Source organism: Podarcis liolepis (genome assembly GCF_965112155.1).
Source record: "Podarcis liolepis genome assembly, chromosome: 13".
Lineage (NCBI taxonomy): Eukaryota > Metazoa > Chordata > Lepidosauria > Squamata > Lacertidae > Podarcis > Podarcis liolepis.
This window is the reverse complement of record NC_139573.1, coordinates 18,399,612-18,417,879: the sequence shown is the minus strand read 5'-3', so window position 1 is coordinate 18,417,879 and position 18,268 is coordinate 18,399,612. Positions and strand designations below refer to the sequence as shown.

General features: G+C 48.1%; 1 protein-coding gene across 31 annotated transcripts in view; it reads right to left on the bottom strand.

The window, feature by feature from the left end:
* Nucleotides 1-13,302, bottom strand: part of LOC310690430 (uncharacterized protein) — a 62,370-nt gene extending 49,068 nt beyond the window's left edge. For 11 of the 31 annotated variants that reach the window (XM_083469303.1, XM_083469284.1, XM_083469289.1 and 8 more), the window contains exon 1: nt 13,231-13,302. Coding sequence is in view for 10 of the 31 variants with exons in the window: in XM_083469277.1 (XP_083325403.1) it covers nt 12,396-12,456 (61 nt within the window). In the remaining 21 variants the exon portion in view is untranslated. Of the gene's footprint in view, nt 1-12,395; nt 12,472-12,554; nt 12,669-13,121; nt 13,182-13,230 lie in introns of those variants that run through there. The other 20 variants (XM_083469277.1, XM_083469288.1, XM_083469305.1 and 17 more) reach the window with 3 other exon arrangements.
* Nucleotides 13,303-18,268: the final 4,966 nt, after the last annotated feature.

Below are 18,268 nucleotides of genomic sequence, written 5' to 3'. Positions count from 1 at the left end.
AGCAAAAAGTAACTGGAACCAGGACTTTGGGGTCCCCAGCCAGAATACTGTGGTTTTAATGAGCCGAGAGAAAAAGAGAGCCGTTGAGTTGGGTTGGGGACTGTCTGCAGTTGCTACTTAAAGGCTGTCCTTCTAGTATATTCTTATTCATATGTATTTTCCGCCTCCCACCATGTGTTCAGATTTTTCCTTAAGACCGAGAGGACATAGCCGTTTTAAAAAAAGGTTTTTGTAAGGTCCCATCATCATCACTTGCCTGACACACCCAAACACATTCACGCCCACCTCCCTTTCCACAAAATACAAGCCTTACAAAGTTGGAATTCTCTAAGATACTTAACGTATTTCATTACTCTTGTATAAAATCTTACAGAAGAAAGACTCTGTGCACAGTTTGCAAGATTCGAGGTATCTGATTGGCATGTGAAAGAGAAAAAATGGGATTGGGAAGCAATATACAACCCGAACCACCATTTCGATACATGCACAAAATGTTGCAAAATCTAGGGAAACCCCCTCCAAAAAAAACACCAAACAAAAAACCCCCACAACCATATGACGTCAAATAGGCCTGTACTCCGAAGTTGGTGTGGAAGAGTCTAATAGATTCCTATTTACCCATAACACAATAAAACTATAATTATTGGCAGATGAATTAATGAAAGATATTATGAATCAGGATGAAAATATTTTAAAACTCAGGGTTTGCCAGAACCTGTCTTTGTATGCAATTCTCTCCATCTGTCTGTCTGTCGCTTCTCTCTTTCTTTCTCTCTCTCTCTCTCTCTCTCTCTCTCACACACACACACACACACACACACTTTTCTAGTATGAACTTACAAAAACTGGATGGCGGTGGACTCACAGATGTTACCTTCTAGACACAATAAGCAGAGCTGCTCTCAGTCAAGGGACTTAACAAGGAAGCCAGGAACAGACAAGGGGAGAAAACGCTAGAAAAACAGGGCCAAAAATGTGGCTGAACAACTCAACTGTGTCACAAAGGTGGGGGAAACCCCCTCAGGAGCCCTGGCTGCCTACAACCTGCTATCATCAAGCACCCTGCTAGTTTAACTTCTCCTCCTGGAAAATCCAGGCCCCCAGCCTCTCTTCCCTCATTCCTAGCCTAGCGACCCCAGTCAGCCGCCTGGCTGATGAGCTAGATTTTCCAGCTCTCTCCCACCCACCCCCACCAGCCCCCTGCTGGGCTCGCTGGCATAAGCTGCAGCCTCGCTTGCTTGGGCTGCTGGAGCCAGACACTCGCGTCCTTGTTCCAGGCGCACAGCCGGCCGCCGGGGTCTCCTCTCCGACAAGAGGCTTTGCCGGTTGCTTTGCATGAATGAGACTGCGCTAGAGGACCGCTCTGTCGCTGCTATTCTTTCAAAGGAGCTTGTCCTGGTGTCTGGCACTCTCTACAACACCTTTCCCCTGCTCATCTCGGCCTCCAGTGGTTTCCCTGAACCCTGATTTGGGTACATGGAAACAGAGCATTCAAGGAGCCAAAACTTGTCTGGTGTCACGTGCTCAGACCGGCACACCCAGAGCCCAAACCCCAGGGATATGGGAGCTGTCTGTGCTGACTCTGCAAATAAAAAATGAAAAAAAAATGGGGAAGCACTCTGCGTATGTTCAAAGCAACTCCGCTCTTCGGCGTTTTCCTCTCACGTTAGGTCAGAACAAACACTCAGGATGTCAACATCACGGTACTTAGTTCTAAATGAGGGGCAGCACAATTTAAGTACAGTGGTGCCCCGCAAGACGAATGCCTCGCAAGACGGAAAACTCGCTAGACGAAAGGGTTTTCCGTTTTTGAGCTGCTTCGCAAGACGAATTTCCCTATGGGCTTGCTTCACAAGACGAAAACGTCTTGCAAGTTTGTTTCCTTTTTCTTAACACCGTTAATACAGTTGCGACTTGACTTCGAGGAGCAACTCATAGAACGCAGTGTACATAGTAGCCTTTTTGAGGTTTTTAAAGACTTTGGTGATTTTTGAAGCTTTTCCAAAACTTCTTTTGCAGCCATTTGGTAAGTTAAGCTTTTAAAACTTTTTTGGGGGGTTTGGATTTGGGGTTGGGGTGTTTGGAATTCAAGGACTTGGTGTTGGGAAGGGGTTTGCAAGAATCTGGAAGCTTGTGGTTTTCCCCCCCCTGCATTTTTATGATTTTCTGTGACCATTGGGCTACTCTGCTGTTTTTAAAAAAAATTATGGGTTTGAATTTTAAAATGCTCTTTACAGTATGTGTGACTTTAAAGAGCACTTAATAAACTCTTGTTGTACCAAATTTGGCTTTGTTTGGACTTTTTTTGACCATAGGAACGCATTAATTGATTTTCAATGCATTCCTATGGGAAACCGTGCTTCGCAAGACGAAAAATTCGCTAGACGAAAAAATTCACGGAACGAATTAATTTCGTCTTGTGAGGCACCACTGTACAGTGGTACCTCGGGTAACATATGCTTCAGGTTACATACGCTTCAGGTTACAGACTCCGCTAACCCAGAAATAGTACCTCGGGTTAAGAACTTTGCTTCAGGATGAGAACAGAATTTGTGCTCCGGCGGTGCGGCGGCAGCAGGAGGCCCCATTAGCTAAAGTAGTGCTTCAGGTTAAGAACAGTTTCAGGTTAAGAACAGACCTCCATAACGAATTAAGTACTTAACCCGAGGTACCACTGTAACCCGATTTCAGGTTCTGGTCAGTGCCTGGCTGAAAGACCCTAAGTATGATGTCTTGAGCAGGCGTGGGACAAATATGCGGCACCCTTGGGTAATAACCAAAGCCCTAGTGCCCTGGCAAAGACGACTAATGACCCTTGTACCCTGGGTGGCTGGGTCTATAAGCTGCCACGGAAATTTCCCACAATGCTCCTGATCTAGCATCCCTCCCACATGGTGCCATTCACATGCGGAGCAAAGGGGGGTCTCTGAATGCCCCAAAAAGCAGGTGCAGCCCACTGAGCATTGTGGGAAATCAAAATGGCAGCTTCCAGGGCCTCCATCAAGAGTCACAGGGAGCCAATGAGAGTGCCCACTGCCACTTATGCCCAAGGGAGACCTAGTAACGCAGGAGAGAATAACCCACTGGGAGAGGCACTCCTGACAGCCCCCTCAGACCTGGAACCAGCCCCAGCCTTGGCGATCCAAGGCAGAAGAAAAGCAGGATATAAACACACAAAGCAACCTGGTCTTTGATCTGCCTCCGCGCTGATCTGTCAGTTGCTAGGAATTCAATTATTCCAGGAAGGGTGGGTGCAACTGAGAGAGGCTCGGTGCAACAGGAAAGGTGGGCAAGGGTTGTCGGTTGGGCACCTTGCTCTCCGATGTAGGAAGTGAGCGGGGACAGAAGAGAGAGAAAGAAAAAGAGAGAAAAGTCTGTGTGGTGTTACGGTGGGGGAGGCAAAGCGGCTCCACATATTCCCACAAAGAGCAAAGGGTGGTAGGTGACGCCCTTTGGCTGCCAACCAAGGCAGGTGCAGCCTGCTGAGTGTACCTGTGCCTGGCAACCACCTGCTGAAGCTGCCGCACCCCTGCCCAAGAGCCCAGGAGCACTAATGCGCTGGCACCAGAGAAAAACCATACATCCCAGGTTGCTCCTTTTTTCCTTTCCCTTTTAACGCTGATGCTGCCTCTCTGCTCCTTCTAGAGAACCCTGAAGTCCTTATACCTTATTTCTCCATGTTTGGTACATTCTACAACGCATAAACAAGCTCACTCCTGTTTACTTTGAATTAATTTCGAACCAACAGTGGTGCCATATTCTAAACACTGACATAAATTAAAACGCCCTGGGTGATCACTCTTCTCCTAAGCTAACCAGATCTCTCTCTCTCTCTCTTACACTGCCATTTCTCCTTAAACATGCACTTTCCAGACTAAGGTAACCAGCCCCCTGCCCCTTTGCAAAAAAACCAGAGGACATCTGGCTCTACTGACCCCTTTACTGAAACATACACTTTGCGAACCCCAGAGCTTTGGCTGTTTTATAGGACCGTTTACCAATAAGGCGTGAAAACAATTATCTGCACAGGCCCAGCCCTCGAAGTACCACACCTACTGTCTACAAAGGGAAAGGCAACCGCGGCACTAGGCCCGACTCTATGCCCAAAGGACCCAGGAGTTCGGGCTCGCTGTTCCACTGCTCTGAACCACTAAGCTGCAGTCCTTGCCTAAAAGGAACCCAGGAGTCCTGGCTCCAGCCCTCGCCTGCCCCGGGCAACTTTTTCTTTTCTCTTCATTTCTGGCAGGACATCGCCCCGGCTTTCCAGCACACCCCGTGCTGTCTGTCTCCCACCAGGCCCCACTCCCACCCCACCGGAGGGGATTGGACAACACCCGAACCAGGCAAGTCTGAGGCAAGAGCAGCGTCAAGCAACATCAAGTCCTGCCAAACAGTGCCCAGCCAAGTGGCACTAACGAGCCAGCTGCGCCCTCGTTAGCTAATTAATTTGCTGAGCAATCCCAGGGTGAGGCCATTAGGGTGGTGGCAAACAATTGCCTCAGGCCCCTCGGGGCCTTGACAGAGCAAAAAGATTCCTATGACGGTCTCAGGTCCTAAAATCTCCCACAGGCTCCAAACCCCCCAAAAAGAAGAGGCCGGTCAAAGACCGGAGGGAGAGAGAAGTTTGGAACTTACTGAGGCATTTTTCATTCAAGCTCCAACACACAGGCTATAATTGTCCCTCCCCGCCCCCCCCCTTAGTGGAGCTCTTGTGCTTTTTAGCAGTTGCCTGAGACAGACAGAAATTAACCAGGTTTTCCCCAACGTGGGGGTGCAATCCTGGGGGAAAGTGTCGTTTGATGAATTTGAAGGCCAGGGAAGAAGAAAAAAGGTTGGAGCCTTATTGTGGCACAGAACTCAAAGCTAGGGAGTAGTAGGGGATGTTAGGGTTGCCCAAAGGCCCTGAAGAAACAAAGCACACACCCAGCCAGTTCCTTAACAGAGGTGTGCAATGCACAAATCAACAGGTGAAACTTTTCAAGGCAAAGAGCTGAACTTTGCTGCCTTCACATTATCCTGATGGTAAAAGGACAACTGCAGAGACCCCGTTCCGGAGTTGGCAAGTGAGATCTGGGAACGTGAACACACGAGGTTTTCTGGGAAGGAAGCGGGATCTGGCAGAGAAGGCTCAGGAGGTCTTGCTGTGACCCCTACATGCCTGGATTCTCCAGAGAGCCAAATGTAGCTATGATCATCACAAGACTCATTTTAAATAGTAGGTGAATCATTTATTTATTTCATGCTACACCTCATGGATTGCAGCAAGCAGATTATTTATTTAAAACCCACGCGAGGGAACACATTTGCAAGTGAGCTAATACAACATCGTTCCCAGGAAGGGGACGCAATCTTTGGTGAAGGGAGGTGTAGAGGGAAGGAGTCACAACGATCAAAGGGTGTTTCTGCGTCCTGTGTCCCAGGGATGTGCCAGAAAGAATGGGACAGTAAAAGAAGCCTCCACAGAGATGGGGAAACTGGGGGAACACAGTGGGCTGAAACAAGGAAAGGACAATATGATCCAAAATTTGTGTTGTGTTTTTTTTTTGGGGGGGGGGGAGTTGGTCAAAGGAGGTAAAGTTCCTCCCTCCCCTCTGCTTTATGGAGGTTGGCCTGCCAATGCCCCCTGGCGCTTGCCTGTTGGTTTGAGATTGGCAGCACCCGCAATGGAATCGCAAGAATGCCCTTGAAAACCCACAGCCCAGCTGGTATTGGCAAGCACGGCAACCTGAAGAGCAGGGACAACTTCGAGCCCTCGCCTTTCCGGCACCAAACGGACAATGAGAGAAATGTTGATGGGCGGGCACTGTGGGTTAGGAGAGGCAGAGAGAGAGGGAGGGAGATAGATGCATGGAAGAAATATAAAGAGACATTTGGGTTAGACATTTGCACCATACTGAAAAATCTCAGGGCGGAGGGGGACATGCAGGGCTTTTAGGCCCTGTGGGTTTTTGATCTGGCCCGGATATTCCAAAAGGAAGCCGCACTGAGTGGCACCATGCCCAGAGGTAATTGGTTCCAAATGCGTCTCCCTCTGGGGCGCGGCATGGCTAAAGAGGCAGAAAACGCAGATCTGTGCAGAGGTGCCAGTTGAAGTATCTCATCTTCAAAGCTGGTTGAAGATGAGAAGCGAGAAGGGAGTGGTTGATGCCTACTGCTCCAGGAGGGAGAGGCTGGGAGCCAGGATTCCTGGGCACTCAAGGCCGGAAGGGCTCCTCCTGAGACAGAGATGGAGGGCAGGGGGAGGAACCTGGGCAGAGACAGGGAAACGGGCTTGAGTGGGTTAAGAGCGGGAAGCAGCATCCCGTGGGATGAAATCGTCCTATAATTGTTAGTTAAGATAGCCACAGGAGTTTGTTTTGCTTGGGATGACCGGAATATTTTTGGTGTGGCTGCCTCCCCAATTTCGGAGGCTCCTTAAACCCCCAGAAGGCGGTGCCTGACTTGCACGCTCTGCTTGATTCTTAGCCACCCGCTCGAACCTATTTGTGTTGGGAGTCATCACCTTCTGCTTCTCACCTGTCAAACTTTCTTGTTGTGGCAACAACCCAAAGCAAAGGCAGAAGTGATGGGAACTAGCTGCCCACCTCCTCCTAGCATAACATCATAGCCCCCCCCCCACCTCCCAAGAAACCAAGGAGGCCTGTTTCCCGTTACCAGCGTTGACTAGTGAGGAACCCTCTACAATTCCAAGACACTTCAAACACACACTCACAGGCCTTACTTGTTTTGTGTTCAGCAAACAAAGTTGACCAGCGTTTGGCCGAAAGCAAGCCAAGCGAACGATTTCCATTCGACATGCAGTGTTAGAAACACAGATATATAATCTTATCGCCAAATGGCACCTTAAACCTAGGTTACAGTTGCTGCAATGGAATGTCTAGGTGCCATTTTTTGCAATTAATAATAATAATAGTGGTACCTCGGGTTACAGACGCTTCAGGTTACAGACGCTTCAGGTTACGGACTCCGCTAACCCAGAAATAGTACCTTGGGTTAAGAACTTTGCTTCAGGATGAGAACAGAAATTGTGTTCCAGTGGCGCGGCGGCAGCGGGAGGCCCCATTAGCTAAAATGGTACCTCAGGTACCCACTTCATATTTTTAAATCTCCAAGTGGTTTACAACACATTAAAATATTGTATAAAACAACCGAGAATAAAACAAATTCAAGCTTCAAGGAAAACATTTCAGATCCTTCTCTAAGTGACATTTTGCTTTCCCCAGTCACGAACATGGCACCGAGAGATGCCCACATGGTCACAATTGGACCTGCGTCAGTCGTAAAACGCACCTGGCTAATTTCTAACACCGTCCACATAATGCAGCGGAATAACCGACCAACAAACCAAGCCACAAAAAAATAAATTGTTTTTATTTGTTCACTACATATGTAGCCCTCCTATTCTCCGAGGAGCTCAAGGTGGCATACATGATTCTCCGCCTCTCTGTGACCAGCCTGAGGTCACCTAGTGAGATTGATGGCTGGGGTGTGTGGGTAGGGGGATTTGAACCCCGATCTCTCAAGTCTTAGTCCAAAACTCTAACCGGTATGCCACACTGACTCTCCTAGGCAAGCAAGAGCCATGGACAAAAGTATGCCACACCTATCTCAGTGGTTTTAGCTTTTCAAGGCTACCAAGAGGAGGAGGGAAGATGCATCTATGGAGAGCTGTCTCAGCACTGCTAACGCTTCCTCTCCATCTGCCCTCTGCCACAAGGATCTCAGGCTCTTTGAGGCAACACAATCTCAGCAGCACAGCCGTAGTCACCGCAACTGCTCTCGGGGCCCAAGGGAAACAGTGACAGCAAACAAAGCAAATCCTTCTTCGACTTGGCTGAGTCCTAGCAGATATTCCTGCCACGGTATCTCTTGGTGTGGAAGGGAGAGGAACACAGGGACCAATTCCTCACTGCAGCTTCTGTTGAACCTGCAAGCTGATCCCTCCTCTCTCTGCTTTTTAACTTAGAAGACCAAGAGCAGAGATATCAACATAGCATGGCACTTTCAGGCGGCGCAATGGTGGCTGCACCCCAAAGCTCCATGACTGCTTTAGGGATTATGGGCACGGAGGGAGGGAGAGTAGGCCTTGAAAGCAGCCATGTTACCCCCAGTGCTGTGTTTCTGAGGTAAAATACTATGGCAGCTGCCTCTGCAGGGAGGGGAAGAGGAACAGCTGGTCAGAACAGGAAGTGGGGGCCATCCATTCAATAATGATCTGTAAAACCGACATACTTGGTTCAGATACATACATTTACCTACACCCTTCAGAGAGAACATCTCTACATTATCTTTTTTTGCTCTGTTTAACTGAATATATTGAGATTGCAGGGTGGTTTACATAAAACTTAAACCAGGGGTGGGGAATCTGCGGGCCTCCTGCTGTTGTTGGACTCCCATCTCCCATCAGGCCTGGCCAGCATGGCTAATGGTCAGGGATGATGGGAGTTTAAGAGTCCAACATCTGAAGGGCCAAAGGACCCCCATCTCCCCACTGCAATGTCAATGAACACTATATAAATGCCATTTCACTTCACATCCAGGTAGGCCTCATGACATTTCAAGTGTATAAAGTTTTAAAAAAATAAAAAAGGTAAATGACCTCTGGACAGTTAAGTCCAGTCAAAGGCGACTTTGGGGTGTGGCGCTCATCTCGCTTCAGGCAGAGCGAGCTGGCGTTTGACCACAGACAGCTTTCCGAGTGGCCAGCATGACTAAACCGCTTCTGGAGCAACGGGACACCGTGACAGAAGCCAGAGCGCATGTAAACACTGTTGACCTATCCACCGCAGCGGTACCTATTTATGTACTTGCACTGGTGTGCTTCCGAACTGCCAGGTTGGCAGAAGCTGGGAAAGAGCAACGGGAGCTCACCGCATCGGGCGGATTCGAACCACCGACCTTCCGATCAGCAAGCCCTAGAAGCGGCTCAGTGGTTTAGACCACTGCGCCATCCGCGTCCCCATCTGATCAGGCTCCATCTGATCTATTCATTTTAAATGGTATTATACCACTTTAAACAGTCACCAATTCCCTAAAAGAATCCTGAGAACTGTAGCTTGTTAAGAGGCGCTGAGAGTTGTTAGGAGATCCCCATCCCCTCCAGGGAGCTACAATTCCCAGAGTTCCCTGGAAAGAGGGATTGAGCGTTAAAAGACTCTGAGAACTGTAGCTCTATGAGTGGAATGGGGTCTCCTAACAACTCTCAGCAGCTTTGACAAATTACCCAGGATTCTTTAGGGGAGCTTGACTGCTTAAAGTGGTAGAATACCGCCTTAAATGTGTAGTGCAAATGGGTCACCAGTTCCTCTTCTAGGTCTCCACCATATGGGCCCCTGGGGAATTCTGTGCCCTTTTCCTTATGGGGCACAGCAGCAGCGCCTTCTCCACCTTCTTCCCCCACCCATTTCCAAAATGAACCTCAATTCATTATTTGGCTAGCCAAGATTTAAAGGCAGGAGGAATCTGGGAGTCGGGATAGTTGACTCTCTTGAGGGAAGGCTATAAGAGATGTCAGGAGACCAGCATCCTGGATTCCCCAAGAGGAGGCGTGGGAAGCCTTTGCCCCTCTGAGATGTGGCTAACTTACAACTCCCATCAGCCCTGCAAGTGTCACCAGTAGCTAGGGATGATGGGAGTTGTAGTTCAGTAGCAACTGAAAGGCTGCAGGGTCTCCATACCTGTCTAAGAGGCAAGTAAGGAAGGAACACAGAAGAGTTTGTAGAAATCAGTCCTGAGCTATGTGACAGGAACGATGGCACCAGATCCATCAGAGCTGCCAGCCTTGCTGATGCGTCCAATATATCTGAAGGGCACAAGGTTGGGGAAGCCTGGATCAGAGCAAGAGGACAGGGAGAAAGGACTCTCCTGGATTCATCTGGAAACAGGATGGGGAGCTATGTGGGTTCTAGCCAAGTGGCTGGGAGCCAGGACTCCCAAGAACCCTGGGCCTCTCTGGGGTGACGGCCACTATCTTTATAACTATCACAGTCACAGAGTGAAATAACAAACCCGACTTGAATGTGTGTCACTCCCCACATATGTGTGGCGTGTGTGCCACTTTTGCGTCTTCCCACATAACCTCCCCCCCCCCCTCCACCCCTTTCTGCAGAGCTCATGACACGCCTGCTAATTGTTTTGCCGGCCGGCTCATATGACTCCCAACGTATCCAGACCTTTCTGCCAAAATCCCTGTTCCAAGTTTAGGACTGAGCTGGGAGGGTTGGGAGGTGGGGGGCAGGGAGCAGGCTGCCTCCATGGTGTAAAGGCGCCCGTTGCAGCTATAAATACCGGGTTGCCGACAACATAACTGTTTGGTGCTCAAGTCCAGAGGAGACAGGGCTGTGTGGGGAGGGCAAAGGAAATTAACCAGATCTCTCTCAGTTCTAGCCCCAGCTCAACATGAAACCAGGATTACTTGGAATTAACTTTTTTTTTTAAAAGGAAAAACACCTCTCTGATTTGTGTAATGTCTAGCATTACGTACAGCACTGCAACCACCCCTACAGGCCTCTCTCCTTCAAGAATTTGGAATGAAATGCTCACCGTCCGGCCCACTGCTGAACATCCCAACATCAATTACCATGTGTCTCCTCAAACTACTCCTCTTCTACCACCTTCCCCATAAAAAAGTCTGCCTTAAATCTCTGGCCACAGTTCACAGAAATATGAAAAACACATGTGACATCAAGGATCAGGAAATAAACCCACCGCCACCACCATTTCCACTGGCCCACTTCAGCTGAAAATATTCACCTCTCCAGGGTTATGAAATCAGACAGACAGCCTCTTTGGACACAAAGCACTTCCTGGCTGCTAACTAATGGCCAGCAAATGCCTTTTGAGCGACGCATCCCACATTTAGTTGAGTGGCAGGCATGATAAAAGAAAGATGGTTCTTAAGACTCAAATATATTAACTTTCTGTACTAAACCACAACCTAACAGGCATCCTCAACTTTTCATTAGTTCAGTAAGCCTGCCTTTCCCACTTGCATGTCTCAGTTTTAAGAACAGATGAATGTAACTTTATGAAAGGCCTGGTGGGTGGGTGTTGAGGGTCATATAATCCAGAAACCAAATCATCTGTCAAAAGAAACCCTTCAGACATTTAAAGGGAGTGAGGGACACTAGAACACACACAGCACACAATGCCCTCATTCACACACTACACTAAGCCAAATCATGATCAAGTGTACAGGATCTTGAAAGATGAGGTCGTACCCACTTGAGCTAAGCTATGGTTTATTGTGTTGCCTAAGTCCAGGCTCCTGGTTTAACTCTCCTAGGCAAACCATTGGCTGTAGACTTTAGGACAAACCTTGGTTATTGCTTATGGTTTGCCTGGAACAGCTAAACCATGAGCCTGGACCTGAATGACACACTGAGCTAAATCATGCAGCGAAACCACAGGAGAGGAACAACGTGGGCAAGTCTCTCCTCTCCAGGCTCTTGCAAGATTTGATCACACACACTAAGCTATAGTTTAGCTTAGTGTTACATGCAAACTGGGCCAATGGAAGGGTTGCAACTATTTTGCCAATTCATTTAATGAATTAGGTTCTAGTCCACAAAAGCTTATGCCACCAAAAAAAATAAAAATCATTAGCCACATGACTCTTTGCTGTTTTCATTACAACAGGCTAACACAGCCACACACACACCCCTCTGGAATTCACCATTCTGTTGACACAGCAAGTTCCAAATGCTAAGCATTCCTCAGATTTGCAGATCAAATCTGAGCATTTTAGTGGACTTTTAGATAAAACTCTGTAATTGGCTTGATTAAATTCAGATGGCTCTTTCAGCTGTCTTGAATTAGAGGTTAGACACATCCAAAAGAAAATCACCAAAAAAAACCCACCACAAAACAAAACCCCAAACTACAAATACCTCACTTTTTCAGCATGAAAACACTCCGCTGCATTCCTGAAATGCTTTATATTATTTTGGGCATAATACTTAGAAATTCCAGCACCTTTATCCCAATGTGCAATGAATACAGGCATCCAATCATGCTTTCGGTTCACTGGGTGACACATTCAGCCGCTGAAACCACCCAACGGTCTCCCCACTACTAAAGCATGGCAGATATATAGAAATGTAGAGGCCACACAGAATCACATTATCCTTGAGAATTCCACTTCTTGCAGAGAACTCTTTGCAGTGGGAAGCCTGCATTGCCAAGCCACCTTGGGAGACGGAAGACAGGCCTATTCTTGCCAGTAAATCCAGGTGTACGAGGGTTACAACCTGCACCCATATTCCACATCCTTCTGCAGTGCCATCTTCCATTGTCATTCCAAACCTCTTCGGATTAAGTCCCCTTTACAACCCCCCATTTCTCTTTACATTAATGGTTCTGTTTCCACCCACCAAGCCTCGGCAAAAGCACCTTACCAGAGGCCTTTGCAGTACACTGCTGTAGGTATTTCTCCTTGGCAAGAATAGTTGCCTCCATCCCATTTACATCCTCAGTAGGTTTGGGGTGAGTTGTTTTTTTTATTTAATTCTAGCGGGTCCCAGGCTCAAAGGCAAGAAAGGACTGCATATTCATACCTGAGCAAAGCCCAGAATAGGGTGTAGGCGGGAATGGAGGAGGGAGGAGAGCATCAGAAGGAACCCTGCAGAAATTCAGCAGCTGACATTCTCTGGCTGGCCACCAATGAAGGGCTAGATGGATGGATGGAGGGACGGGCAGGCAGGCAGATGGAGTCATGTATAAGAGAGACACAGGGAAGGCAATGAAGAGAACAGATTGAGGGATGGAAAGCCACGCATCGCTCTCGCGCTGGACACATATAGAGGGGTAGGAAGCAGCACCGGTGCACAGATCCGCAGAGAAAACATGATCAGAAGCAGCAGAAGCCGAGGCAGAAAGATCGGGGGGTGGGCGGGGGCGGGGGAAACTTGATTTATCATCTGGGGACGAGCAGAAGGCAAATCTAAACAAATCCCCACCCCCCTCCCCATCATGCAATGTCATTTTCTGTCATTTAAGCAAGATCACCCCACAAAGGATCAACCCCTCTAAGGAACCCGATCAACAATTTGGAGCACGCTGCTATGATTAAGGCAAAAAACGCACAGGCACGCGGACCCCCTTGCCCCTCCCACTCCCCAGACCTTGGCAGAGCCCCTTGCCAGCCGCCGTCAATGAGACAGAGAGACTCGACCAAGGAGAGAAGGGCAGCGCAGAGGGAAGAAGAGGGCCCTGGACAAGGCTGCACTGTACCTTAGCAGATAGGAGCGAGAGAGAGATGTTGACACCTCCAAGGCCCAACCGCAACTGAGCAGCCACGGGCGGGGGGGCGGAGTCCCGGTGCCGTGGCCACGCCCACCGCGGCCAATCGCAAAAAAGAGGGAGTGGCAGCGGCGCCGCTGGTGGCGGGGAGGGGGGGCGAAATCTGACAGCGAGACAAAGATAGGCTGAAAGGGGGCAGTGACACACCCCCTTTCGGGTGGGGGAATGCAATGAGTGACGGGGGAATCCACCAACCAGAGGCAGGAGAGCGGCTGGGCCCTCTTGGGCGCTGAATGGGTTTCTTTGTGTGTGAACAGATCGTGAGAGGGGCGGGGGGCGAGGAAGAAGGATGAATGGGGTCTATTGTCTGCTGGGAGGGGGATTGGGATTACGTCAGAAACTAGGACCCCCCCAGCCTTTCCCCAAAACCTCTCTCCTCCCCCCCCAAGGGTCATGCTTTTTCTCCTCTGCAGTTCCTCTCCTTCACCCGCAAAACTAGGGACTCCCAAACTCTGTACTCAGAAAACTTGCGCTGCCAAATAATAAATTAGTGATAATGCTTAAGGGCTTCCTGTAAGTGTCTCTCTGCAGAAGGGGTGCCCGATGCATGTCTGGAGGGATTTAATATTGTGTGCGTGCTTATGTATGTATGTCGTTTTAATTCTATCAACGTTTAAGGGAACAAAATCTCTGCAAATTGTCCAAATTAAGATGAACGTGGAAAAACCGGTCGTCTGGAAATTACCACAGCCCAGTATCCCATGAAGTGATGATGCTTAAAGAATGGTGTGCAACTGCCTTTTTTCATAGTTGCTTGCTTGATTTCTGTTACAATTTCACATGTTTTACAAAATTATAGGCTGATCCTGGTGTTTCAGTATAAATGTGACAAAGAACAGTAGTTCCACGAATAGTTTGCGTTTACAGAAACTTTCCCTGACATTGCTGAAACGTTTAAAGGATTAAAGTTAATTTCGCTGTCTGACAGTTAACAGTGAACTAACTTGTTTCTGCGCTTAGCACAATTATCTTAGCTGATGATGATTAAAGTAGGCTGTGTTGTTTTTCTTTTTGGTCCTCATAATTACTGTGCTAAATAATAAATATATAATAAACATATTTATAGCATTTGCTGCCTCTTAGTTCTGAAAAATGTTCTTTAATTGTATTTTATATGAATCCCCCTTTTTTTAAGCTTTTCGTATACTGCCCTGGAATCCACTGGGCGAAGGGCGGTTTGGAAACTTTTTAAAAACCAAATTCCAGTAATAAGTAGAGTTTAAGATGCAAACTTAACACCCTGATCCTTGCTGTTGGGTGGATTTAGGATGTAACAGGTACACCCATGCTCTGGGTTGTATCAGCCTTTGTGGGCCAGGGTTAGGGACATAGCTGTCAACCTTCCCTTTTTTTGCAGGAAATTCCCTTATTCCAGCACCGTTTCCTGCTGCTTCCCCAGATTGTTAGATATCCCGTAGACGGTCCCCAGGACAGGTGAGGCTGCTGATCTCTTATTTTCAAATCTTGAAGTTGACAGCTATGGTCAGGGAGCCCCTCCACCCAGCGGCACTGGCAGCACTGCAGACTGAAGACTACCAGCGCCGACATTCCCACCGGTGTTGGCTAGTGGAAGGCTGTGAAACTAGATGTTATGAGGTGGAGCATAGCCAGCCATGTATCCGCTGGATCCTAAGGTGCTTCATCCCTGGAAAGGGGCCCATCTCAGACTTCTCAGCTTCTTCTAGCTTGGAGCTGGCACAGCAGAAAATTAGAAAAACACAACACCCTCTTTTTTGTCCTGGTCATCCTGCGCTAGCAAGACTTTTGATGGCAGTGGTTGTTGTGTTTCCGTTCCCAGTCAGGGCTTGGGATTGCTCTGTTCCCCAGCAACAATCCTATGCACAGGTTGCTGGGAGTACGTCCCATTCAAGCCAGTGCACATTACTTCTGGGCACTGGTGCGGTGGTGCATTTTGAAGTGTAACGAAGTCTGGACAAAGCTGGACCCATTTCAATCTGGCACTGAAATATATCCTCAGCAACTCTGATCCATGACATTTCGCTGCATTAACCCCTTGCTCAGAGCTTAATTCAAACAACCAGGGGAGCGCAGAGCAGCCACATCTGCCAGCACATGTAGGATCCCACTTTCAGCACACTACAGTGCGCATCCGTTTGAGATAAATTTGCTGAGGACATCATGCACTGCAAAAATGGCAGTGTGAACAGGCCTCCTCACACCTAATCCAGTTTGCAGGGAAAGGCTGTTGTAGCAGACCCTCCAGGTGTCCCTATTTTCCAGTCCTGGATTTACGGAAGCCTTCCCAGTTTCTGATTTGATCCTGGAATGTCCCACTTCTCCTTCGGATGTCCCTGTTTTCGTCAGAGAAACGTCAGAGGGTGTATAGTTATGAGCCAAGGAGATAAGTAACTATACAAACTTTAGAAGACGTCTGAAGGCAGCCCAGTATAGGGTAGTTCTTAAATGTTTTATTACGTTTTTATATACTGGAAGCCGCTCAGAGTGGCTGGGGCAACCCAGTCAGGTGGGCAGGGTATAAATATAATAACAATTTGTTATGGAATAGGTCACAGGTGTCAGCAAACTTTTTCAGCAGGGGGCCGGCCCACTGTCCCTCAGACCTTGTGGGGGGCTGGACTATATTTTGGGGGGGGAAATAATGAACGAATTCCTATGCCCCACAAATAACCCAGAGATGCATTTTAAATAAAAGCACACGTTCTGCTCATGTAAAAACACCAGATAGGCCCCACAAACAACCCAGAAATGTACTTTAAATAAAATGACACATTCTACTCATGTAAAAACACGCTATTCCCGGACCGTCCACGGGCCGGATTTAGAAGGCGATTGGGCCAAATCCAGGCCTTAGTTTGCATACCCATGAAATAGGATATCCCTATTTTCATTGGGGACGCGGGTGGCGCTGTGCTCTAAACCACAGAGCCTTGGGCTTGCTGATCGGCGGTTCGAATCCCTGTGATGGGGTGAGCTCCCGTTGCTCAGTCCCTGCTCCTGCCCACCTCGCAGTTTGAAAGCGTGTCAAAGTGCAAGTAGATAAATAGGTACCACTCTGGCGGGAAGGTGAACGGCATTTCCGTACACTGCTCTGGTTTGCCAGAAGCGGCTTAGTCATGCTGGCCACATGACCCAGAAGCTGTCTGCGGACAAACGCCAGCTCCCTCAGCCAGTAAAGCGAGATGAGCACCGCAACCCCAGAGTCGTTCACGACTGGACCTAACGGTCAGGGGTACCTTTACCTACTTTCATTGGAGAGATGTTGGAGGGTATGTTGTAGCTCAGGGGTAGAGCACCTCATTTGCATTCAGGAGGTCCCACAATCAAAAGCAGGCATCTCCACATAAGACTATGAAACTTTGGAGAGCTGCTGTTCATCACTGTAGACAATACTGAGCTAGACGGAGCCATAAAGGAGTTCAACTTTCAGCTTTCTACACAGCGCTGTGATTATCAAAGCCCACAGCTCTTGCCAAAGCTACTCTGCCCCCTTGTGGGGTAAAGGTGTGTGGCTCCACTCCTGATTTCTAGGCCTGGGTCAGGTTGCCAGTGTGACACAGCAAAAACTCCACGGGAGGCAACGAAGGGAATCGCAGTAAATGAGGTTATCTGGGGCAGGGCCTAAAGGAAAGGTTCCCCGGACTACTTTTAGAGGTAGAAGTGACTCAACAAAGTCCTCCATCCACAGCGATGATGCACTTAAATGTGTGCGACGCTATATTTATCTGTGTGACGCTCAAGGCAGATTCTTGCCACCTGCAAAGCTCATGAGCAAAAAATGGAAAGCGGAATCTTCATCGGAACCCAAATAGGTGCATGTGCTCAGCATGGCTTAAGAAAGATGGTGAGACACCGCTTTAAAAAATGCCCAAGACCTGCTACTCTAGATAGAAGGATGCCACTTTTTTATGTCACATAGAATTATTGGTGGAGCTGGTGGAGTCTGGCTTTCTGTGTGTGGATAAACGATACGTTATGCACGATATAAATGTGATAAAGGATCTTCTTAGTTATCCTTTCGCTATTATTTCTTTTTCTTTCTCTTTTTCTTTTCTGTGCAGTTGTGGTTTGTCTTTTCTTATAAATGAGTTTGAATTTTACTGGTTAATGTAGTTTTAAAACTTACAATAAAATTGTTCTTAAAAAGAAAAATTGTTTGTGGAGCAGTTTGCTGTCAGCTGGAAGTTACAAAGAATTCTTCATCCAGAATACGGCAGCTAGACTGGTGACTGGGAGTGGCCGCCAAGACCACGTAACACCGATCTTGAAAGACCTACATTGGCTCCCAGTACATTTCCGAGCACAATTCAAAGACTTGGTCTGACTTTTAAAGCCCTAAACGGCCTCAGCCCAGTATACCTGAAGGAGAGTCTCCACCCCCATCGTTCAGCCCGGACACTGAAGTCTAGTTCTGAGGGCCTTCTGGCGGTTCCCTCCCTGTGAGAAGTGAGGTTACAGGGAACCAGGCAGAGGGCCTTCTTGGTAGTGGCGCCCACCCTGTGGAACGCCCTCCCATCAGATGCCAAAGAAATAAACAACTATCTGACGTTTAGAAGACATCTGTTTAGGGAATTTTTTAATGACTGATGTTTTAATGTATTTTTAATCTTTTGTTGGAAGGTGCCCAGAGTGGCTGGGGAAACCCAGCCAGATGGGCGGGGTATAAATATTATTATTATTATTATCATCATCATCACCATCATCATCTAGCAGTTAAATCAGGTGGACAAACTGCAAAGGGCCTTTGGATTTGACCACGTAGTGTAATCACAGCCACCTGGAACTTGCAGTTCAGTTACAAAGTGAAATACGGCATGTGCACATATGAACCATAGTCCCAAACGTCATGCGGGTTGACTATGTATCAGCATACAGTGGTACCTCAGGTTAAGTACTTAATTCGTTCCGGAGGTCCGTTCTTAACCTGAAACTGTTCTTAACCTGAAGCACTATTTCTGGGTTAGCGGAGTCTGTAACCTGAAGCATATGT